Genomic DNA, 24804 nt, shown 5'->3' with positions numbered 1-24804 from the left:
GCTTGGTGTTAAGCACCTAAAATGGCCATCACATTTTTTGCCCAGCTTCTGCTGTGATTCCAGATTTTCTTTTTTCCTGGAGTAGTTTCAATATTCCATTTTTAGTACAGGAAGGTCTCACTCTAAGAAAAGTTCTGTCAATCACAGTAAGATTTCCATATCTAATAAAAATCCATTAGTTTCAATACATATTTATTTGGATAGGTACCATATGAAATCACCTAATATAAGAAAATCACTGACTATAAATCCTTTAAAAGCTATTTTATTTATCTTGAAAGGCGAGAAACTGATTAGTTGTATAAAATAATGTACATTTGATGTAAAGCCTTCAGTCTGTTTGAACAAAAAAAAATACATTGTCACAGTAAAGAAAGAATTAATCTGTTTAGATACTGGACTCTGTATCATCCCTCTAGCCAAAGGACTGCTGTAATAGAGCTTACAGTCAGTGCACCCCAATGTTAACATATATCCTGTCTGTAAAACTGCAAAAAAGTGAGAAAATAAACATAAGCTACTCTGGAAAGTTCTGTACATTTTTCAGTAAGAAAGTTGAAGCCATACTGAGTCTAAAAAAATCCCTCAATATTATCTTAAAATTAATTTACAGTTTTTCCTGCTCATAGAAGTTTTAGTAGTACTAGGGTTAGCTTTGAATCAACACAAGAATGGATCTTTTAAAAACTTCCTACTGTAAGTACTCCAGGATCAGCTAAACAATCTGTAAATAGGCTACCTGGAAGACATTGGTTTAAAATGTTTGTGTCATGAATAGCATGCTTTTCTACTGTACCTGTTCTTAATTTAAGTAGCTGCAAAAGCTAAATTTCCTAAAAATGGGTAATTTTAAAGCAAGACAATTAATTTGCTTATCTTTTAATCCACTGGAAATAAAACATGTGCTTCTGTTAACTGGCTATTTTAACAAAATTTTGTTGTTGCCAGAAAAATTCTAGTATCTGAATGATTAACTTACAAATAGAAAAGATGGAAAAAGTATTGAATGGTTTTGTTTTGTTTGGGTTTTTTGCCAGTAGCAACCATTCACAAGTTGCCCAATTCACTGCCTTTTCAGTAAAGGCAGATGGATTTTTTCAACGTGGGTTCACCACGTTCAGGTTTTTGCAGATGCTGCAGTAAGGCAAATGGGAGATGCCCTGGACTTTTAGAGACCAGGCTGCTCCTACCTGAAACCCAGCTGGAGACACTCAGCTTCCAGCTGTTTCTCAAGCTGTTTGGCTTGGCTACAATTAGGTGAAAATTTGAAGAAATCAAGAAAATTCTATATCATTAGGATTTTGAAATCTTGTGTGTACCAGGTATGGTTTAGGTTTGTTGTTCTGTTTGTTTTTTTTTTACTACTTGAGATTTCCCAAGATAAGAAAGGGCATATCAATTACTCTGCATATGGGAAGAAGCTTCAGCTTCTGGGAAGATTCAGTGTGGGATTTTGGGATGCATCTCTATGGGATTCATACTCCATGAAATTCAAACTGAGGGACAGTGTAACTGCCCTCCAAAAATGACATTGAGGTGAGAGCTGGGGAAGCAAAACTACAAAACGCCAAGTGTTGGTTTCAGTAGTAAGGCTACGAAGTGAGTTCACTTTGAATTCACGTTGTACTCCTGAGGTGAGACCCCTTCTCTGTAAGGCCCCCAGCTGCTGTTCAGATTAATTTATTGGGAATTTGATGTGCTAATTATGAACAGAGACAAAAATCTTTGCAGTGACTGGCCCACAATTTTCAAAATTTGCAAGTAATGAAAATCTAAAAATCAAATCTAAGAAACAAAATTAGTGCATTTCAAATCATTCTAGCTAACATTCCATCTTTAGATATAACAAATTCAATCCAACGAGACTGAACTGGCTTAAATCAGTAATGCTGCAACAGGAAATTCAGACACTTTCCAAGACTTTTAAAAAATCCTCAAAAAATATATAAATTAAATTCAGTGGCTTACATTGTATATATGCTACATCATAAGGCAAAGTATCATGGAAAACACTTAACAATTTAAAAAGTACAAATGCTTTCAACTAGCAGTTTGGAATAAAAAGCAACTAAAAAGGCAACTCTATTAATGAAGGCTGTAAAACAAAAACAATCTTAAGAGGGCTGGGAGGTGCAGCCCCTGGTCCTGAGAATCTCACTTTTCTTCACTGGCTGAGGTATCATTTCCATCATTCAGCTTCTGCTTTTGCATTCTTGTTCGAGTAGATGCTGCAAGAAAACCCAGCAAACAAAAAGAATGAAAGATTTTCATCATAATTACTTTGGACTGATTACTGGAAAAATTTGTGATGACACAAGGAATAGAAGTACATTATTCTGTTGTAAACAAACCGAATTCCTCATTATAGGATGAACACCTAATTTTGCACTGTTTCAGCCATTCTTGCTCAATCTTACACATCTTATGAAATTCTTTCCACCTGTTCATTCCAGTTCTCATTGTCTCTGTCCCCTCACTGTGTCCATTTCCATCCTCCAGGCGGGCAGATGGTCTGTGTCACATCGGGAATCTTGCTTTGTAGCCAGGCCTGCCCAGGAATGCCTTTTCCCCTCAGTGGCACACACCAACACCACTGGGCACGAGACTGAGCTCTCCTTCTTAAACTCTGCCATAAGTAAACACTGAAACATTTTCCCTGCCTTTAAATAAAGGACAGGTGCCTGGATCCACACTCACACCTATCTTGATAAGCAATTAAGATAAGCATTAAGAGTTCTTAATGGGCAAATCTGCTCAGCTGCAGAGCTCAGATTCTCAAAGAGTGAGAATGCCTGGCCAGGCCAAATGTGCTCCTTCTCATGAGTAGAAAATACAACTGAGATGTGGGGCTGGGGCTGTTTTGCTTTTCATGAGCTAGATTTGAATTTCATTTCAAAACAGAAAAGTGATCCCCATAAGATCTGAAAGAAATGCTGACCCACAGTAGAAGAAAAAGCAGTCTCAGACATTTCCGTATAAGAGCAAAGCAAAAAAAAAACCCTACACAGGGTTTTCCTGTGTACATAAATTTCCATTTTGTAATCTCCATTTCCAAGATTATATGCAGCAAGTACAAAAACTAAGCAAATTACCCAAATCACATTGGTGTTGAACAATGTTTTCATCTGAGTGGGCCCCAACTCTCTTATCCAATGCACTCAGTGCTCTGCAGATTATAAGAAAAGTAATACTCACTCATTTCTGCAAGCTTTTGTTGGAATTTTGACTCCTGGGGTAGGTGTTTGCTACAGAAAGAAAGCACAAGGTTAAGTTAATAAAATTAACTACTTACCTTCATAACCTAAACTTTAAATCAAGGACGGGGTCTCTTTTTGACATCAAAGCATGTAACTGAGGAGCTTCATGCTTCCATCTCTCATTCAATAGAGCTGCTAAAGCTCCCAAGTTAACACAAGATAGGATTATCAGGAAGAAGTTAGGATGAAGATCCCGAGACCCAATATATGCAAGACCTCTGAAAAGCCCAGGACAATCTCTCACCTTCCATCTGCCTCGTCCTGCCCCTCTATGTCAAAGCGCAGCCTCTTCAGTGGCTTCGGGGCAGCAGCACCTACTTCTGCACTGCGCTTCAGCTGGCACTCACTGTTGCACAACATCTGGTTTATTTTTTGAAACTTTTCAGAAGTCTGAAGTGACAAGAAAATAGGGAAAGAATTGCCAATAAATCCTGAAACCACTCCAACTTTCCACATTATCCGCAAAAAATTAGGAGTTCTAAAACTCTGGAGTTTTAAGAGCCCTTATCTTGTGCCAAAGCAACTAAAATAAAATGCAACACATTTTGAAGGTGAAATCTGCATATTTGGAAAGGAGCTAACAGAACTTCCCTGTTCTGAACAGGGAACATTACATTGTACTATATTAAATCAGATACACTCATTGGCCTGCTCTAGGGATGTGAGCAGGCTATCCCATTCCCCCAAAAGTTACAAGCATTTAAGAGCAGACATCAAAGATGCTAAAACTCACCCCAAATGATTCTCCAATTGACACCAAAATTCTGTCAAATGAAGAAGAGAAGTTTAAGCTACATTTAACAATGACAGAAGCACTGACTAATTTACAGGTTAGCTCAAGGCATTAACAAGGTCTCTTCCCCTCTCTCTCTCTCTGTGCTAACAGTGCAAATCCATACTGTGCTTTACTGGGTTGAGACATTTCTCATTGAGCCAGTGAATGCTCAATCACCAAATGAACCAAATCACACAGATGAAAATGAAATTGTGGCTTTAAAGAGTCAGAGGCCCCTATGGTCTGTTCTGTATCAGCAGGAAGACCCTTCAGTGCTGGGTACCCAATCATCCTCTCCTCTCTGCCTTTAGGTGTTTGCTAATCAAAATCATGCAGGTCTTCAGCCTAGAATACACAGTAACATTCAAACTGTTGTGCACAGTGGGATTCACTTGATCCTAGTCTGAAAAGCCACTGGAAACTGGCACATTTACTGTCATCCTCATCTGCTAAGAACTAGTAACCAACACTTGGAAATGTTCTGCTCAGCCAGCTAAACAAACACTTTGTTGCAAAAAAAAGTATTTTCCCTTTACAGAAGCTTACAAAGCTCATCTGTGCTTTTCAGGAGTGTGATGCAGGGTCAAAGCCAACAACATTTAAGCAACAAGCTAAGGAAACTCCTCTCTGGTGGGGGGTAAAAAAAAAGAAAAAAGAGAAAAAAGCCAACAAAAAATGTCCTTGAGCACAACAGAAAAGCATTGAATGATGATAAAGATTCCAAATACAGGACAAAAACTATTAACTGGGAAGTATATGATAGCCACAGACTACTGACAAACTTGACTGTACAGTTTTCCAATTTGATTCCACTAAAATCCCCCAGATACCTTAAAAAAGAAATGCTTGTCAACAACGTACCTAGACCTTGGAGTCATCTTTGTGGGTGACTGAAACCCATCAGAGAATTTGTATGGGCTCTTCAGAGGTGAGATGTAGATGTTATTGCCAGCAGGGACACGCCGAGGAGAGTTGGAAAACTGATAAGGACTGCGAGGAATGTGTGGGATAGGTGACAGAGTGGGAGGCTATAAAAATAATAAAATAATAAAATAATCATAAGGTTTTATTGCCTATATATTTCTAGTCTGTTGAATAGTGAACAGAGCTAATGGCTTACCCTGCTGGAAGCATACTGCAGAATGTTTGTTTTCAGCTTCTGCATAAACACTAAGTTGTAAAAGACTATGATGGAGTCATATTGTTCTTCCCGGATAAGAACACGTTTGAAAGTCTGCATAGGGTGAGAAAAAAATCATACACAAATTTTTACTTTTTATTTTTTTTTAAAAGAAGGGAATGAAAATTTTATATTTGACAAACTCATAAAGTCTCTTAAAGTCTGTCTTAGATTAAGAGCTAGGATGGCACATGGGTTGTACGCAAGCCATGCTGGGGATTTTTCCAAATATGCTTGAACACCAGTACAAGCACCTACTTCATTAACTGGCAGCCCCTTGGTGTGAACACAGTTCTAACATTTTCCAAATTTAAGAACTATTTGCTTTCACACACACAGGTCAAAAGGTCTAGACTACTGTGCATGCCTTGGAAGGCTAAAAAACTCATTACTGACCTGATGGGGATAAAATAGGTCTATCAGCTTGGAGACAAAAGTCTGGAGTTTAAACAAGATCCACAAATACACTACGAGAAATTCTGCCACTGAGAGGATGCTACAGTTCCATTAACTGGTGAGGGTTTTTCTATTGATTTAATTAGTGTGCTGTGCAAAAATTTCAGTACACTAAAGCTCCTGTGAAGAAAGGAACTTCTTCATATTAGAATTAAGCCTGCAACTTTAATACATACACAGCTGTTTGATACAGAGCCATACATCTCTATTTGCTATCAAACCGTGTTTCTGTTGAAACCTTCTGTAGAGAGACATCTGCTTCTCTTCCCTCAATGCTCCATGGAAGTTACACAACTCATAAAGAAACTTGTGTTGTTTTTGAAAATCTTGTTAGCTCTAGACATAAATTTTTCATCTAGACTCTTAACACATTCATAAACCATTATTACATATCTTTCAAAAGATGGAATGAAATTTACTTTCTGAGGGGAGTTACCAAACTATTTATGCAAGAAGTTTAAAAGAGATACTTGGTATTACAGTCAGCTTTCTCCTCCACAAAATGGAGATGCAGTGAAGCAGAAGTTTTCTTTTGTATGTTCATGTGTAGTTTATTTTGATTTCAAGGGAAAATAATTAATTTTTAAGATTTTTATGGAGGAATAACATTAAAGAAATTCCATACCTCTTGATTTGTGTTGCAAAGCTCCTTGTATGCTGAAACTATTATTTTAAATCGAAGATCTACATTCTTTACTTTGCATATGCCATACATGGAACACATCATGATCTATTAAAGAAACAAGACAAGATAACTGAAAATTATCTTGCAAATTAATCCAGCTCTTCCATTTCAAATTAAGAAATAAGCTTTCTATTACTGATTGTGTTCTATAAACTAGCAGGCAACTCTACTCCATAAAGACTTCCAGAACATCAGCCAACATACTGCTACCTCCATTTCTATGTGACAAACAACTCGCTGGAGCTGATAGTACCTACTCAAATTCATACCCCATGCTGCAATTTTAGGGCAGAATAACAAAAACTTTATCAGCCATGCATGTTGTCTTCCCAAAGAAAATCATTGCACTTTTACTCAAATTATTAGAAATTTTGGTCTTTGTTATTTTGAAAATATCTGAAAATGCCAATGCTTAAACTGAGATGACAGCCTTCAGTCTAAACTAAGTCATCCTTTCAGTGACCAATAGATTAATAAAAACCTCAGAGTACAATTTCTAATGGTGAAAGAACATACAAGGAACATTTTGTTCAGGAGAGTCTTTTTTAAACTTTTAAAAATGCTTTTGTCCATGTTACCTGGTCCAGGTGCCTGTCTCTCATTAGCTCATACTCATTTTGCAGCGTGTGCTGGAAGAGGGTCCAGATCAAGGGTTCCAGGTCAGGATGTTCAGAGAGAAGGTGAAGGAACAAGGTGTGGAGTCGACGATAGGCCAGTAGATACACTTCAGAAACAAAGAAAAACAAACTGAAATTGTTGTAACAGGAATACACAAACTGAAAGGAATGTAATGCAGGAGGAACAGCATTGTACTGTTAACTGTCTCTGAGAAAAAAAAAATTACCAGACATTAAGTGAAGGTAGTGAAAGCCAGGCTCAAAATAAATGGAAAAGGTTTTCACACAAGAGACAGTGGACACATGAAAGCCACACCAAACAATGCTGCACACTTGTGTCTATGTCAATTCAAAAAGAGCCTGAACGAGCACCTGGAATGTGAATCTGCTGAGAGTTACTAAGCAGATACAGCACAAAAAGTTCAGAAACCCCCCCAAGCTGGACAAAGAACAAGCCTGGAAAAGCACCAGCCATGTCTGCCCAGTTGTTCAACTTCACGTGACGTCTCTTTATGGTCACTGCTGGGAAAAGGACGCTACGACAGAAGAACCTCTGAGCCCATATAGACATTCTTGCAGCCAGGATAGGGAAGTTTTCAGTTTGAGCTCCTGGAGTGCAGAGTGCACACAGTAACCACCTGCTGGCACCATTTTTCCCTTTCTTCCAGAGGTTTGCACGCTGTGCACTACAGATTCTACAACAAACTTTTCAGAAATGCTGAGTGCCAAAACCTGAAAAGGATAAAAAGCAAAAGATAACTTTGCAAAGTCAGTACATGTGGAAGGAACAAACCTTTCTTGTAGAACAGAGAAAGGGAGGTAGATTTCTGTGGTTTCTGTGTTTGGGGGGTCACAGCAGGTTGAACATCTGGAGTGGAAGTACCACTTAGAGGAGGTCCAGATGCCTTCTTCTTAGGAGATTTCACAGGAGAAAGATAGCTGGAGGTTCAACATATATTAAGCATTTAATATCACAGGATGAAGGAACAATTTTATATGAATAATACTTGCAGGAACTCTTCCCTCTTCCCCATTAGAAGAAATAAATTGCTATTGTATCCTGCTATCCCCGACACCTGGTACAGGGACTTATTTATTCCTAGGCAAGTAATGTAACAGTTTACAATTACAAATTTGATAGAGCTGGGGAAAAATGTTTCAGCATTTGATTTAATTTATTATGTATAATAAATATCTGCACATACAATGCTTTGACAAAACTTAAGTACCAAGCCTAAGAAGTAGGAAAACAGAACACAGGTGGATTTGAATATTAAGGGTGATATCAACTTCACATTTTCCTAGACCTCAGGCATTCACTTACAGGTCTGCAGCAGTGTGGTTATGCTGGAGAGGCATATTGAGAGAAGAAGTGGGTTCAGGCTGATCGGTTTGACCTTCTCGCTCTTTTGACTGCTTGATAAGATCAAACAGAGGCGACCCCTGGAAAAATTATAGGAATCCTGCATTACACTAAGAACAGACAACAACTCTGAATGAATTTTGTTTCTTCTCTAAAGCCAACCACCAAAATGTGAACCTTGAAAGAAGATTAAAGCTTTGAAGTACTTCAGAACACTCACTTGCAGCACTTTGCAAGATAAATTTTAACCATTTAACTTTGAGCTATTAAATACATCAAACGCTTTTTTCCCTGTTTCAACAGCAGTCCATTAGATATAGGTTAACTGCAGATTTGAGACAGTTATATTAGTTGTATTCTAGAAGCCTTACTACTTCCTATTAAGGCCATTTCTGAAGAGTAATCAATACAAGAAAACACATAAAAGGTCACATTTCAAAAAACACAGAATAATACAAACAAAAAATACTCCCAATGCCCCACAAAAATTCAAAACCAAACCAATCAACCAAAACCCAAAAAACTCCATCAACTACAGCTAAAGAATACCTCAGCCCATTGGTGACCGGAAGTTACTGCTGTACCTACTGTTAATCCATTTCTGCTACATCTAGCCAATATTTTACATTTGGTAGTGTATAAACCACAGTCACTTATCTGCACTGGGGACTATTTAGTGTCTGCAGTATCATGTTCCAGAGCCACCTCTGGAAAGAGTTAGTGACTCTGAATACATTAAAAGTCTCTGCCCTCATGGCCCAAAGCAAACCCTGTTTTGATTTGAGACTAACTATCAGTACTTGAACCAAGTCTTCTGGAATACATCTGAAATTAAGAGCTCAAGGTAGGAGGTGATGCAGAGAATGCAAGTGGAATGGAGGAGGTTCTGGCTGAAACCACATCAGCGCTTCTGCTGATGTTAGTAATAAACAGCAGTCCTGCAGAAGCAAAATCTCAGCCTGCTTGCGTGTCACACACAGTGTAGAATTATGCTGAGACAGCAACACCACATGGGAAAATATCTTTACACCATATTCATAAATAAATTTGAAAGCACAGGGTTGATCGCTTCTGTTTATTTTCTTTGAACAGGAGACTCATCCTTGAGTACAATATTGCCTCTCAGCAGTGCAGCATCAGAACTCCTGAAGCAACAGAGGAACATCTGAGTAGCAAATATGTGCCTTCTTGAGAGTGGGAGGTGGGGGAAGCAGTATCCCTAAGACTCAGGATGAAGTGGGCAAAACCAGACACGCAGCATTTTCCTCAAATGATCTTCCCAAAAGACAGCAGTAAAATCTGTCAGCTCATTGCTCTGTACACAATGCGCTGTCTGATGGTTCCTGGTCTGTTTGATCTTCCAAATGCACATTTTTAATATTAAAATGCACTGGCACAGATGACAAATCTATAGCTATGAACAGGAGCACAGCATGCATGTAAAGCATGCAGCATCACGAGGTTAAGGCAGTAAGAAATAGCTTAGTAAAACTTGACTATATTTACTAGAATTAAAACTGGCATTAAGACATTCCTTATTTAGACATATTCCTAAATAAAGAACACTTTTTTTAAAGTGTACCAAATAAAAATTCAGAGTAACAAGATGAGAGTAATGAGATTTATAATTTTTCACACTGCAAATTTTAAATTATGATTTTGGCAATACCAGAACTCTTTCATCCATAGCAGAAAAAACACCAGTTACTGATTCATAACCGTATAGTTTATTCTTCATAATTTCTCAACCAGTTCAGCTCTTGGCCTGGTTTGCATCATTTTTTCCTCCATTTAGCAGGGCATTCACTTCTCATTTGTGTCTGTCAGCATTGCCCTTGCTGGAAACACAGACACACAACCTCCATTTCTCATTCTTCTGGCCACTTGGCCTCTTCCTTTTTTATTATGCTCATCATCACTTCACTTTGCTCTGAGGAATCCTAATTTCTTTCCCAGAGCAATCATTGCTGAGATATCTTGACTAAGAGTGAACTCTACTTCATTCATGTCACGTTTTAGTGATTAATGACTGGAAAAGTATTCCTTTTAATGAAGGAGGAAAAGGGGTTGATAAAAGGGAATGAGGTCTGGAAAGAGAAGCAAAGTTACTGTTGTTGAGTTAGCACTTGAGACCAGCAGTTCCAGGTCCTCTCTCAGCCCTGCTCCAATTTTGCTGACACTGTTCTGGATATGATTCCATTAGATAAGATACAGGGGGGGGGGCACGGCAGTTTGCCACACACAGAAGGGATCTGCCTATTTCTGCATCATTTCCACTCCTCTTCTACCTGCCAGTCTCAACAACCAGCAAACCTCCATGGAAGTCAACTAAATTAGAAAGCTAAGAGAGAAAGCAAACCCAGATTTAAGTCTGCTCTGCAGAGAATCACAAACAGAGCCGGGACAAGCAGTAAGAACAGACAGGACAGCCACACCACGAAGGCCGGGAGCAGAGCAGAACACCGAGTACAAGATGCTGTGCATTTACTGACAACAACCTATTTCACAACCTGATTGGCACATGGAATTTCATCCGACAGGAATGCACAGAGCTCACTGCTGCTTTCCATCAGTTAGATGGGCTACATTCAGCAAGAGGACATTCTTTGTGTAGAAACATCTACCCACAGAGCCCGAACAGCAGCATACAGTGAGTCCAACACATCTCTTTTGGTTCCCACAAATACTAATTGACTCTGTGATTGAAAAGGTGGCAAGACAAAGAGTGTGCTGCAACCCACCTGGCCACAGCAGTGCAGAGCTGCCAGCACCAGCAATGGCAGAGTGTGAGAAAGCCCCGTTCAATGCAGGTCCGTGGGCAAACCACAGCCTTGTCAGCCCTGCAGCTGCACGAGCAGAAAGGGGTGATTTAGCTTTCAGACCTGGTGACATTTGAAGTGGCTGTTTTGTTGATCACCATTTCCTCTCAGACTTTAGGTGCAGCCCCCTCTGCTCTTTCCCCAGGGACCCCTACCACTCTCACGGGTACCTTTCCAAGTGCATGGCCACATAGTTGGAGAAGTAAGTGCTGCACTGACAAGACTGATGGCTCACAAAAACCCGTGTGCCACAATGCAGAAACACAGAGATGGGTTTTCTCGAGTGCAACTACCCCCCACACTGTAAAACTGATGGGTTTAATTAGAGCTGTGTCTCCTTTCTTTATACTTAAACATGAAAAACACTTCTATTCCATGAACTCAAAGTGCATTCTGCAGTGTGCAGGGCGTTTTCAAGCTTATCAGGGCAAACTTCGGCTTCAGTCCCACAATTTGATATTCAACACTCAAATGAGAGAAATGCAACATCATTAACCAGGCAATTACCAGTCCTCTAAGTAATAATCACAAAAGAACTTTAACCCTCAGGTCCAGCTTAATTGAACAGGAATGCTTATCAGGAACTCGTTTCTGAAGTAATGTTATTCATGCTATCTTTTACAAATTTCATATTGCTTTTTAAAGGTTTTAAGCACCATTTAAGGTGAACAGGTCGCCTCCAATGCATTCCTTTAACATGAAAGGAGATTTGCAGTTTCTACTTTAGTTTAATGGTCAGTAAGTGATTAATATTACTAGATGCAGCCACAGAATCAATTTCACTAATTAAGCAAAATGCTACTTTTCATTTGCGACCTCCCTATGATGGCTACAGAAACCTCATTTTATTAGTGCAAAAAGTGAAAAAGCAATGAAGACTTAAAATTTCTCAGGGTCAAAAGGCCACTGGCATCAGAATGAAGAGTAAGACTGCAGTTTGACTCAGTTCCTTCCCAAAATACCCAGGGCTAACTAACTCTCCAAGGCTAAACTCTATGAATTAAGTGGGGCTTTGTTAAGAGTGGCCTTGCAGGATGATTCCCTGCAGCAATGCCTACATCAGAAGCATCTGCAGTGATTTTTCCCCATCTGAAAACTCCTTTTATGGATAAAACAGGCAGAATTTCTTATTTGCTACTCTTTATTTGGCTACAGTGGAATTACAGGACACACAGGTGCTTCCCAGCTTCCCAATCTTTGTATTGGCTCTATCCCAACTAGATGGATTCCATGAAAAGATTAAAAAAAAAACAAAACTAAATCCTTATATATAGGGAAGAGTCACCCTGGGGGTTTGGGCGTACTCCACTGACCACAGAGGAAAAGCCCTGAGCAGCTTTACTCTAAACAGTGTTATTAGTAGTTCACTAATTAAAAAAACCTGGTTTTGTCTTTGTTTTCTGTATACTTTATGTTTTTGTTCTTGGCAATATTTTCCTAATATATTTTCAGGTTTTAGCTATCTGTTCACATTAAATTTTAATGCAGTGTTTAGCACTTAACCATGTATATATCTCAGTGCCAAGGTCTCTCGGCTGTTTGGTTTTTTTTCTGCCTCGGGCTTTCTTTTTTTCTTTTGCTTGTTTTCAAGTTATTAAACCAGTCACTACAACACATAATGTTAAGACACATTCTTCTTCATAATGTCATATAAGATGGCAGTGATTTTGCAAGGTAAAACAAAGCCAGTTTAGAACTGACAGCTTTGGAATGGAAGTGCAAGGACTGGATCAGCACAAGTTATTTCCAACCCTCTTTCCCAAGGGAGAATTGCATGCCCAGAAAGTTGGCTTTTGCTTGCAACTGTATTTTCAGAAGTTTTATGTGACAATTAGTTACCAGAATTCTGAAATAATTCAGACCTGCTAAAACAAAGTAGACTTCACAGTCTAAACTGAAAGAGTATTGATCATGAAAAAAATCAACAATATTAAGGATTGTGTCCTAATTTCACACATGTCGTGTTACATAAATTATGTTTGTACCGGGGCTTGTTCTTACAAAATTTATGAAGAAAAACATTAAAACTACAGGGTTAATAGTTTAATTCATTTAAGAATACTGACAGATCTGCTTTTAACCCTTCACAGTGTGTGTATGTTCAATACAAGTCCTATTCTTACCCCACTCATCGCGAGCACTTAAGTCATCCAGCTTTGTGAGGATCTCCTTTTATTTAGTGATAAAGGTTCAAATTTCTCCAGAGAAGGAAAGCCAGGCTGCCACAGCCTGAATATATATCTTACACTTTGGATTTGCAGCGTCATTTAAAGCAACATTCTCCTCACAGCTTTGTAATAACCTACTCTTCCTCAGAAGTCTCTGGAAAGACTTGGCAAATGTTCTTAGAAATCAGATGTTATTTCAGAATAATTAATACCATACTTTTCAGCCCCTCCACTCCTAAAATTACTTTTCACCAACTGCAGATCAGTTAACCAATTCTCTATGATTCAGAGCGTCTCTTAGCGAAGGTCCATGTGACCCACCTCACTGCACAAGTGCTTCATGAAAATACCCTTCCTAGCAATGCAGAAGGAATTTTGTGAAAACACATTTTAACCATAAAGATGACGGACCTTCTGTGTCAACACAGTGACTAAAACTATAGTCTATGTTCGAAAATATTACACAGACCAGTGATAATGCTTGGCAAACGGGGAACTTCTGACACAATTACTGGTTTGTGGCTCTTCAACCAATCATCGGTTGAATAGTGAAGGAAGAAAACAAACCCTGGTCATTAGGACTGCTCCTGTCTGCCAAGCCTGTGAGACTAACTTTTAAAAATCACTTTCAAAGGAATTTTGAAAGACAGTCTACAAGCAGAACTATGCTTTTATACAACTGTTTTATTTAAACTGCTCAAGATGACCCTGGGCAGACTGCTACTACACAGTTTGCAGCTCTTGCACCACTTCCTTCAGCAGTTTTTCTGCCCAACTCACAACTGCACATGCAGGTACACAAAGCACTACAAAATATAATAACCTCTGCTCTTTTTTTTGCTGAACATTATCCAAGAAAATAAAATTTTAGGCTCATTTGCCACATGTTTTTTTCCCCCTAAACAATTGCTATGAGCGTCTTCCAGAGGGATCTGTATTCTGCCCTGGCAATGCTGCTGCTGCAGAAGCAATCTATATCTGAAGTAATTAGCAAGTTTATTACCTAGCTCCCAAGGCAGCCAGGCTTCAGTGTGAATAATTCTTGGACAAATCTCAAGATTTTTAGACCAGAGCCAAAGGTCTCAACAACAACTGAATCAATACCAGTTTCCTGCCACTCTCCACACAGGAAATTGTGTACAATAAACCAAACTCCATGTGATGTGAACCACTTGACTGTTGGAAATGACAATATATCAACAAAAAAATCTTGAGGTTGAAAATTTTTACAACAGCTTTAAGCTGTGAAAAAACTACAGGGTGTAAAGATTTTCAGCACAGGAAGTAGAGAAGAGATGCTTTAAAGGGACCATTATGTTAATTAACATCACACAGTACTAGACATAACAGTTCTACAGTTATTTCTAAGCAGGAAAAATTCTTAACACTGGGGAGCAAAATAGCACTCACACGCTTACTTTCTTCAAAGGAACTTCTGGGTCACAAAATGCCTATCTTGGTAAAGACATTTTTATTTACTTAAATACTACTGTAGCAATCAAATTGTCATAGTATTGCATCACACTTTCTATCAGTTTCATTTACACAGTTCCAGTTCCCAAAACAACAATTAAGAGTGGTTCTGGAAAATATTTTCACAAGTATTTGAAAATACTTTCACAAGTATTTGAAAATATTTCACAAGTACAAGTAGAAACATGACAATAAAGTGCCTCTGAGACTTTTGGTTAAAGCCCATGATTCAGTTTCAAATTTTGTGTTCTTTCCAATTTCTCATTAGCTGGACAAATTTAGGTACAACATACCATAAACCTCTTATCAACCTAAAAGCGGTACGTGTGCCAGGAAACTTTGTAGACAGCAATTTTTGAAAGAGCAAGAGAATATCTTTTAAAAACATAACCAAGGAGTCAACCAACTATGGATTGAGCAAAAAAAGATTTAACAGATAATCTGCAGAGGATGTGACCAAGCTGCATGCACACAAAGAACAATTCCTCAGAAAAGTTAATCCTAGGTAGGAGAACTCGTTACACGTCTTCAAACCATTAAGAGCAGACTGCTTGTGGTATTTAAAAGAAAAAGAAGACTACATATATCTTGCATTGTACTTCATATAATCTAGAAGAGAAAAATGGCACAAATTGGAGCTCCAAAAACAGTATGCCATGTTTTGTGACAAAACATGACAACATGAGCGTGAGAACCATTCTGCGTGATTGGATTTATCAACCAATTCTGGAAAACATTTCAATATGAAGGAAATTAGACATGACAAAGAAGAAAAACCTGAAGCTTTAACAAAACTATCTGTGTCACAACATTTTGGGCAGAAATCCTCCCTCTGAGAAGAGTTGTGATCTCAATTTAAGCCAATACTTTGTATGGCTATCATTATGGGATATCGCAGGCTCAGCTGGTCTATACCTTGGTATGAGCTCGAGGCAGACAAGACCTGGCAGCCACCCTGCTGTGCTTGGCTTTTGAAGCAGAAGCACATGCAGAGGTTCTGGGCATTCAGTTGGCAGAATTTAAGAAGATATTTCCAATTAAGCATTTCTGCCTTACAAGCAGTTATTTAACAATCAGTCAAAATGCAGCATAATAGAGTAAGGTAAGGAAGGTAGAAATGGAAATCAAACAAGAAAATGTCAAAAAAGGTCTTGGGCTATTACTTAGAGTTCATTTAAAAAAAAAATACACCCAAAAAAACCCTTAAAAAACCCATTCTTTCCAAACTGAAAATAAATAATTCAATTTTGACAGTGTGATACAAAATAGTATAAAAATCACTAGAAACACCCCAAATCCTCAATAACTTGTCTTATCAGACCTGAAACAAAAACCTGGAACCACTGGTACCTATAGTTTTTTTTTATGTTACACCTGTTTCATACTCCCTTTTTAATAACTGTATACATCTTTTGTTTTATCAATTACTAAGTGTTTTTCCACTCTGCTTTCTTTCAAAGTAGCTAATTTCAAAGCAGCTAATTCTGAGGCAGACCACAGAATGAGTTGGGGTTGGAAGGTCATCTAGTCCCTCCTTCCAGAGACACCTTTCACCAGACCAGGTTTCTCAGAGCCCCATCCAGCCTGGCCTTGGACACTTCCAGGGATGGGATATTCACAGCTTCTCTCAGCAACCTGTGTCAGTGCATGCCACCCTCACAGTAAAGAATTTCCTACTAATATCTGATCTAAACCCAACCTCTTTCAGTTTAAAGTCACTTCCCTTGTCCTGTCACTACATGTTCTTGTTAAAAGATGTAAAAGATACTACAGAGCTTTCTACTAAAAAAAAAAAAAAAAAAGAAAGAAAAAGTGCTGATCTCCTTACCATCCCAGTTTTTTTCTGGTTATTCCTTCACTTCCCACCACTCATCTCAAGAGTAATTTCACTGATGTATAGCATTAGTTGGCTTCCATAACTACAAACTGTAAATTTGTATAATCATATAAGAAACAATGCAAGAATTACTATGTCATCAGAATTACTTGGTCAGCATTAGCTTTGCATAGATCTGAAGCAGAGAAATAATTGTAACTATTATTATTAAATGTAAGAGTATCCCTTAGCAAGTGATGGGAGTCAGAGGTATCTTACACTAAAACGTGGAATATCCATAGTTTTATTCTAGGATCCTTAAAAAGAAGACTAAATAAACCTTAAAACAACGCAATATATCTGCTTTAATTTTTTTTGTAAGACCAAAATATGTAGCTGAACTAGCAAAGAGGGGCAAAACCAACAAAATGGTGCAAAAAAATCTAAACAATTTATTTAAGACCTAAGTGAGTGTGTGGATGTGGTAAATGCAGACCACACATGGACCACATCAACATCTGCAAGAAGTTTGAGCTCACATTTCTGCAAACTAGGCCAATATTTTTTCAGAAAATAACGTAAGATGTGATATTCAGTGCCTTTTCTCATGGCAATACAAGAATCTTTTATGAAGTCTGCTCAATGATGGCCAGCTCAGACTCTGGAAAAGCACACTGGAAGGTGTAACATTTCCCCCTTGGATATTTAGAGCAAAATCACGTGGGATATTAGAGAACCACAGAATGGTTAAGGTTGGAAGTGGGGCATCTGGTGCAACCTCCCTGCTCCAGCAGGGTGTTTAAAACAAAATGCATTTCTGTTTGGATGAATTCACAGGGATCTAGGAAAGCATTTATCTTCTTCAAGGTTTAAGATCTACCTACAGCTATAAAAAGATAAAGAGCACGTTTGGTTGGGTTTTTTTTCCAGAACACCACAAGCCAGATCCACCCCCCTTTCACATTTGAGTAGCACCAATGCAGAGAGCTCCCTTGCCACGGGAAACCTTTGTGCTGCACATCTGTGCAGCGAAGGACCCATACTCAGCATCCCACCTGCAGCCCTTCTGCCCACCCATTGTGGAACCTGAAGACAGAACTTTGGTTGGAGGCTTTGTACAAGACTCAGTTGTCTCAGAGAGGCTCTACAACAGCCATGCTGAGAAGCACACACCCAGCTGGGAACTAAAAAAACCAAGTCTTACCCAGCCAAGGCACAGGCATGTGGGTCTTGGGCCTTCACAAAGATAATGAGGAAGCCAAACCTCCTTTTAAAATGGCATTTCAAAAGAAAGGATTTGAAAAACTGTCAAGACTTTTGATGCCCCCCTTTTTTCTTTTTGGTGCTGAGATTCTCCCAAGTAGGGAGTGGATTTAAAATCAAGAAAATTTCATGGCCTCTGCTCCCGCCTTCCTCTGTGCAACACCTGTTCCTTTTAATTATATGACCTTGGCATATAATTTAAAACTGCATTATGTATACAGAAAGAAGGTATGAGACTCTCCCTGAAGGAATAAATCAGTGACATTAGGGAATACATGAAGAGTACATACCAATAAAGCAGTAAAAGTGACTTAGGTGATAAGGTGATTCAATTACTAAATGATCAAAACATGTTTCCTCAATCTCATTAAATTACGAATATCCTGCTGGAAAACACAAATGAAAAATGTGAAATCCTTCAATAACAATGTGCTTTTCTATCAGAGCTCTGCATATTTATTGTGAGAAACTCTTTGTCATTTGTAAGCAAAGCAAAACCCAAGTTCAATGTTTGAGGCAACCACTATGCTCTGCATCCCAATTAGTGAAAATTTCAAGTCTTTTGATCCTAGTTTTTCTCCCTTAAATTTAAGGAAAGCTTAATCAGCTTCTTAGAACTTTTCTTTTACTTCAATCGGACTTTTTGGAAGAAACTTCAGTGAAACATATTCCTGCAGAAACCCTACCTTTTGCCAGTGTTTTCCAACAAAAGCATTTCAAAGTCTCTCTTCTAGTACTACCAATCTGGCTGTAGCATCTCTTTTAGCAATTTCAAAATGGGAGCTCACCAAGCAGTGTTTTAAAAGGCATCATATGCTCATTTTAAGTCTTGACCACTCCGTGAACTGCCATTGTGCATGATTTAATCAAAATACTTCACCTCTGTTTTACTGAAGTTACAAACAACTACATTGAACTTACTGTTTACTTCCTGTGGGGTAAGCAAATGCAGGAAGGTTGGGATGACTGGGAAGATTTCCTTTCCTGACAAGGGATTTTAAAGTGCTGAGCTTATAGAAACCCCCCAAAAATGTTTCCCTTTAGCTCTCAAGCTCCAGAGTGTGTAAAGGTCTCGCATTACGCAGACAATAATGCAATTCCAAGTTCTGTTGAATTTTAAAGCTTCTCATATTTGCTCTAGAAAAAACAAACCTGAACTGAGCTCAGACATTTCTCCTAAACTTGTCTCTCACATTTACACATGAAATTAAGATGTCATAACTCTCATAAATTTAGGTTGCATTTTAATCAGGATAACCTGCCTGCCTCAGAAAATATAAAGAATAAAAGGAAGACTTAAAAACACAAGCTGACTTTGAAATTTCACCACATTGCTTCTGGTAAAGAAACAGATCATTTTCACACTGACTTAGGTATATACACTTACATTTTTCTGTGCATCTATATGTACACTCCTGATATTTCAGAGAATGATGGACAAAGTACACATGGAAACAGTTGTCAAATTTAAAGGAGTTACTTTGAATGCACTTTAACTCTGCTTTCTTTACCTTCACAGTAAGGAAAATGCTTTTTGTTATTGTGGGATCTGTTATTGGCAGCTCCACTGCCTTCACCATAAACATACTGGTGTCAGACTCACAGGGAAACCATAACCCAAAGTGTGCCCACAAACACGGCAGAACAGCAGCCAGAAGTCTTACATATAAATTACTTGTTAAGAAAAGCTCATACAAAGCACCTCAACTAAGGTACTTCAATCCAGTAGGAATTCTACTGTGTAGATTTCTGTATTTTTTTTTTCTTAAGTATCTAACAGGTTCTTTATTTGTCATTCAGTGGGTATTTTCTGTAGCTACTCTGAAGCATAGAAACCAATGACTGAGCTACACCAAAAACAAAGCAGGTTTTATCATTTACTTCCAAGGAAATAAGAGGCTGCAAATTAATGCATTTCTGATGTTAGACCCACAAATTACAATCTCAGCCTGAATCCATCTTCCTGCTACCTGACTCACTGCTTTGTCTATTCTAACTGCAAGTGATATTGAGGTACTTGTAGTGTATTTATTTGTCTGTGATTTTCCAACTCTCTAGACCGGTTGACCTGAGACAATGAAAACAAAAACCAATATCAAGAGTGAAGAAGGCAGTTGGTCCAAAGCTTCCAACACCCTGAAGCCAGTAAGAAAACCTACAGCATCTTCAATGTACTCTGGATCGGATATTTGTCTAGAAAGCTGTCATCCTTTATCATCCCTATCAATCTCATGTAAGAAAGTATGACTATGCATACTATATCTGTATTACTGCTCATTTTTATCCTCCTTGGTGGAAAAATCAATTAGGCATACATGGCTCTTTTATTACATTATAAATATCATTTTTCCAAACAGTTTACATGAAAATAAATTATAGGGTAGTAGACCAGGAGCACAGATCTCACTCTTGAGCTTAGCTGAGGCTTTTAAACCTCACACCACCAAACACTAGGCTAATGTCTGGCCAAGAGTCAAAACAATACAGATTTGAAAGCCTCAGTGTTGAACACTGCCACAACACTTCCACCACAGTTTCACTACTGGCTTAAATCAGTTTAAGCACTACTCCAAGTAACACATCTGCACTTTTTGCCTCATCCCTTGCTTCAGCATTAGCGCAGCTAACTATAATTGCAAATTATGTAGTTGTTAAGATTAGTTTTAAACCAAATAGGTGTCCTCATTTGCTGACTGCATATGTACACACAGCACAAGGGAAGAAGCTGAGAGGCTTAAATGGACAGTAGTAGGATTACTTTGAGCAACAGCCCACATTTAAACTGTTTAAATCAACCATAAAAACTGTATCAGAACCCAAGGAATTCAAGAAGTACAGAGAAAGTTAAGGGAGTATTTGTGAGCAGAAGTAGGACCTTCCACAACAGGTACCTCATACCTACTGAACCACCACAGACCACAGCTGAGGAAGTTTGGCAAAACCCAGAGACTCGAGCATGGGGTGTGGTGCAGGACATTGTAGGCTGCACAACACTACTGGGAGCTTCCTCTGCTGTTGGAAATGGAAAAATAGAAACTTTCACAGATGCTGAAGGGTTCGATCTGCAGCCTTGGAAAGAGTTTAGGTTAATGTAATGATGAAGGGGCACAGACATTGGGTAGAGAAATTATAAACTTATGTTCCTATAGTTATAAGTAAGAATATGCCTAGAGTAGGTAAGAAATTATATTAGGTAAAATAGTTTGAGGTTTAAGTTGTAATAGTGTGAATTATGGAGTAGGTTATAGATCCAGAAACTGAAGTAGAGGGGTATGTGAGTGTGTCAGCTTATTGGCTAAGAGACAGATGCAGTGCAGCAAAATTAAGTAAAGGTGATAGGTTAATAAGTGAAAACAAGTCTTGTGTCAACTGCCTACTGGGCCAAAATGTTATATATTGCCATGCAAAGAACAAACTCGTGACTAGCTTGAGCTATGGCTGACTTGTTGCTTCTCTAAATCTCACGCCTTCAGACTGACATCTTATCTGGCTACTTGAGCAACAAATCAACTCAAAGCAAGGTGGTCCCATGCCTCGTTCTTCATCTCGACACTCTGCCACCTCCATTGGAGGAGCAAACCACCACTGCATGGATATCATACCAGGAACTGCAGCACAAAGTTTTTGTTCTCAGTGTAGTGCATTTTTCTGAGGCTAAATACATTATCACAGAATGGTTTGAGTTGAAAAGGACTTAAATACCACCTAGTTCCAAAACCCTTACCACTAGAGGCAGGGACATTTTTGCCTAGACCAAGTGACTCAAAGCCCCATCCATCCCCCCATGGGCTTGAATACTTCCACCTTTCTTTCAGAAGACTCGCTGCCTTGCTGCAAAGGATAAGAATCCCCCATAACAAGAGCACTTGCTCAGGGCATGAGATGTGGGTTCCAGCCTCCTTTCTCCTGCCAGGGTCAAAATAATGTCTCCCAGAAAAAAAACCTTACCACCTTTCCAGGAAGCTTATTAACAGAGATTCATTGCAAATGGATCATTTATGTTTTGCATTTGAGAGCATCGGTCCATTTCTCCAAGATTGCTGCAGAAAAAATTTTAATTATCACATGAGAAGCATGACCTTTGTCCATCCTCCAAAGTTTTGACATTTCCTTTGCTATGTTCTTGGTATTAGCTGATTGCCACATTGAAGAAGCAACTGCTAAATGTGGTCAACAGTGCAGTAAAATGGTTCAAAAAGCACCAGATTGGTTTCATAAAACTTCGGATATGGGCTGGAAGGAAAGAGCAGTTGTAAGGGAAAGTCAGCTGAAGTATTTGTAATTGCTGTTTACCAGTACTAATGATATGCTAAATAATCATTTAAGTGATCTTATCATGCAGAATTTAAAGAGGTTATTTGCTGACTTACACATTTAGAAAGTAATAGTTCTTTCCATTAATCAAGCCCGAGTTCTGCTTTTTGGCAGCAGTTTTCCCCTGACAAGCATTTTCATGTCAGTATTTATCTAAACTAATTAGCTTACCAGCCTGAATAATTCTTATGAAACTTCTCCCCACCACCCCCCCTTAACTTCTTATGTTCCGGTTTTGTGAATGAAACCAAATTAATATCATGGGGTTTTGGTTATTTTAAACAATATGGACTCACATAAATATTATTGAATGACTGTGGTAAATTCTTTCAGTAACTTCTTCATGTTATAGTTCATAAAAAGCAGTATAGGAATGTAACTGTGGGCTTTGTGCTGCCTCTGACGAGTAGAGGTTAAAATCCTCTGTATATAAAGTCAGAGGCCTCCATTCGGCCAAAACTGAAAGAGATTGTAAACACTGGATGCAGTATTTGCAAGTAATTTGGCATGAAAATAAAACATATCCTCAAGAACCAGTGCAGTAACACTGGAGTGTTACTGACACTGCAGGAATCCTGACACAGAACCAGACTACCTTAATCCTGCCCAGAGAACATATGTTGGGTAAAAACTTACACTAAAGATAAGAAAAATAGTAAGCAATTGCTTTAGAACTACACAAATTACAGATGTTCTGTTACCCCAATCATTTCACCCCCTATGCTTGGAAGAGTTTCTAAACTAATTTATGAGGTTTCTTCTTTCCTGTAATTCCTAATATTTGCTTACTATAACAAATTATTTTTTAATTAATTTTAGGTTTTTGTAAAACAGTCATGTTCTGCACTTGAGAAGTCTTTTGAGTAAAAAAATTTAGCCATGGAACATCTGGCAAACTTCTGCCAACTCAAACTGAATTTTTAATCCTTGGATTTAGAAAGTATAAGAATGAGTAGAGCCAGAACTTGTCACACTGTTTGGGAAAGGCATCTAACTTATTTCCTGCATCTACAGCAGACAGAAATTTCAAGTATTGATGTTATTTCAATCACGTTTGCAGAGTAACTGAATAAACACTTTTTTTAAGTTAGAAAAAAATGCAAATGGGAGTTTAGGAACTCAGGCATTTTGTTCAACTTAAGGCATTTCTCTTCCTACTTGACATTTTAGAGATTCCCTTCATTCTATTCTTACCCACTGAAAATCATGTTGTTAAGATTGTTTATAGTCTTTTTCCCATTCTCCTTCCCGCTGAAGAATATCAACATTCACTTTTCAAGCTTCTAATCTCTATGATTCTTTCCTTCACTGTTTAGTCCATCCCTTTTAAACCAATCAATCCACAGATTAAAGCTAGAAAAGATTTCATGTTATCTAACCTCTACTAGCCTTCCATGAGATCAACTAGACTTACACCATCAACCCAAGAGTAAGGGGGAGTGGGGAAATACTCCAGCAGCCTAAAAACTCATACAGAAGGAGAGAAATTGTTTCCTCTATCTACAAGCAGAAGTGGAGCAGTTGTGTCTCCTGTAAAAGAAACTGAAACAATTTCAAAGAGGAAAGGGAAGCATTTCAATCGCACAAGAAGGAAGAAGTCTGGAATTTTATTCTGAGCTTCCTTTTCCCTTTTGAAGCAATTACACAACCAACTTTTACTTGTAATTTGTAGGTGTGATTCCATAGGCATTAAGCTAACAAGTTTCCTGACATGGAGGAGCCTTTAACTGCCTCTGCAACAGTCACAAGGGATTAGGCTGGCTAGATAAAAATACTCTGTACATCCTAAATTTTATAATGCTCATTTGAAGGCTTGCCTGCCACACCAACACAGGAAAAAAAGGGAATTTTCAGTGCCATAACAGCTTCACTTGATCTCCATAGGTGGAGACCATCACCACATTTTAAGACAGAAGGGAGCCACTTCCCAGAAGCAGTCTTAGAGTGACTTTGGGGTGGCTGAGCAGGCAGCCTCAAAACACAGCTGAGAAGGTCAAAACACCCAGCCCTGCTTCTTCTGTATCTATTTTTCCAGAAACTTATGGAGGTGAAACAAATGAAATGTCTTAATTCATCCTTTTGTTTGGCTGGAATCTAATCTAAAAATACAAAATTTTAATCTGTCTATATTTTTGTCACATTCAATAGCCACTGTAATTATCTCAAGATGATATTTAATAGAGGGTTCTCCATCCAAGGGCTTCAAACTATATTTAGCAATAAAGACAGCCACACATCCCAGTGTGGAAGTGAACAAGCTCTTATGTGGAGGGAAGATTGAAAAGTCATAGAAAACTTTGCCAGGATTGGAACAGAAAATCTGTGGCACAGCCAAAAAGATTTCCTGGCTCTCAGCCCTACTTCTTAACCATAATAAACTCCTTCCAGCACATACACATGTTCAAAGAGAAACTCTAGCAAATAGACAAAAAGAAAAAGAAAAAAAAAAAAGCTAAAATCCATCAAAATAGCTAGATAAATAATACTTAGATCAAAGTAAATATTGTCCTGCCAGGGTTTGTCTTCCCTGCACCAAGACAGCACAAGCTCTTCTGCATAAGACTGCTTAAGCCAAGTGAGAACAAATGCCTGCACCATGATGCAGGTGCCACTCTGAA

General features: G+C 38.4%; 1 protein-coding gene across 1 annotated transcript in view; it reads right to left on the bottom strand.

Annotated features, from left to right (window-relative positions):
• Positions 1 to 249: 249 nt before the first annotated feature.
• Positions 250 to 24804, bottom strand: part of RB1 (RB transcriptional corepressor 1) — a 71408-nt gene continuing 46853 nt past the window's right edge. Inside the window, exons 18-27 of the mRNA XM_005516359.3 lie at positions 8295 to 8413; positions 7764 to 7909; positions 6932 to 7077; positions 6294 to 6398; positions 5153 to 5266; positions 4894 to 5060; positions 3991 to 4021; positions 3502 to 3647; positions 3196 to 3245; positions 250 to 2228 (exon numbers count right to left, since the gene is read on the bottom strand). Coding sequence (XP_005516416.2) covers positions 2155 to 2228; positions 3196 to 3245; positions 3502 to 3647; positions 3991 to 4021; positions 4894 to 5060; positions 5153 to 5266; positions 6294 to 6398; positions 6932 to 7077; positions 7764 to 7909; positions 8295 to 8413 — 1098 coding nt within the window. The 3' untranslated portion in view covers positions 250 to 2154. The remainder of the gene's footprint in view (positions 2229 to 3195; positions 3246 to 3501; positions 3648 to 3990; positions 4022 to 4893; positions 5061 to 5152; positions 5267 to 6293; positions 6399 to 6931; positions 7078 to 7763; positions 7910 to 8294; positions 8414 to 24804) is intronic.

Source organism: Pseudopodoces humilis, chromosome 2 (assembly GCF_049639895.1).
Source record: "Pseudopodoces humilis isolate 2021_Gansu_Grassland_sample_001 chromosome 2, ASM4963989v1, whole genome shotgun sequence".
Lineage (NCBI taxonomy): Eukaryota > Metazoa > Chordata > Aves > Passeriformes > Paridae > Pseudopodoces > Pseudopodoces humilis.
The sequence above is the reverse complement of the archived record's forward strand: the minus strand, read 5'-3'. Positions and strand labels throughout refer to the sequence as shown.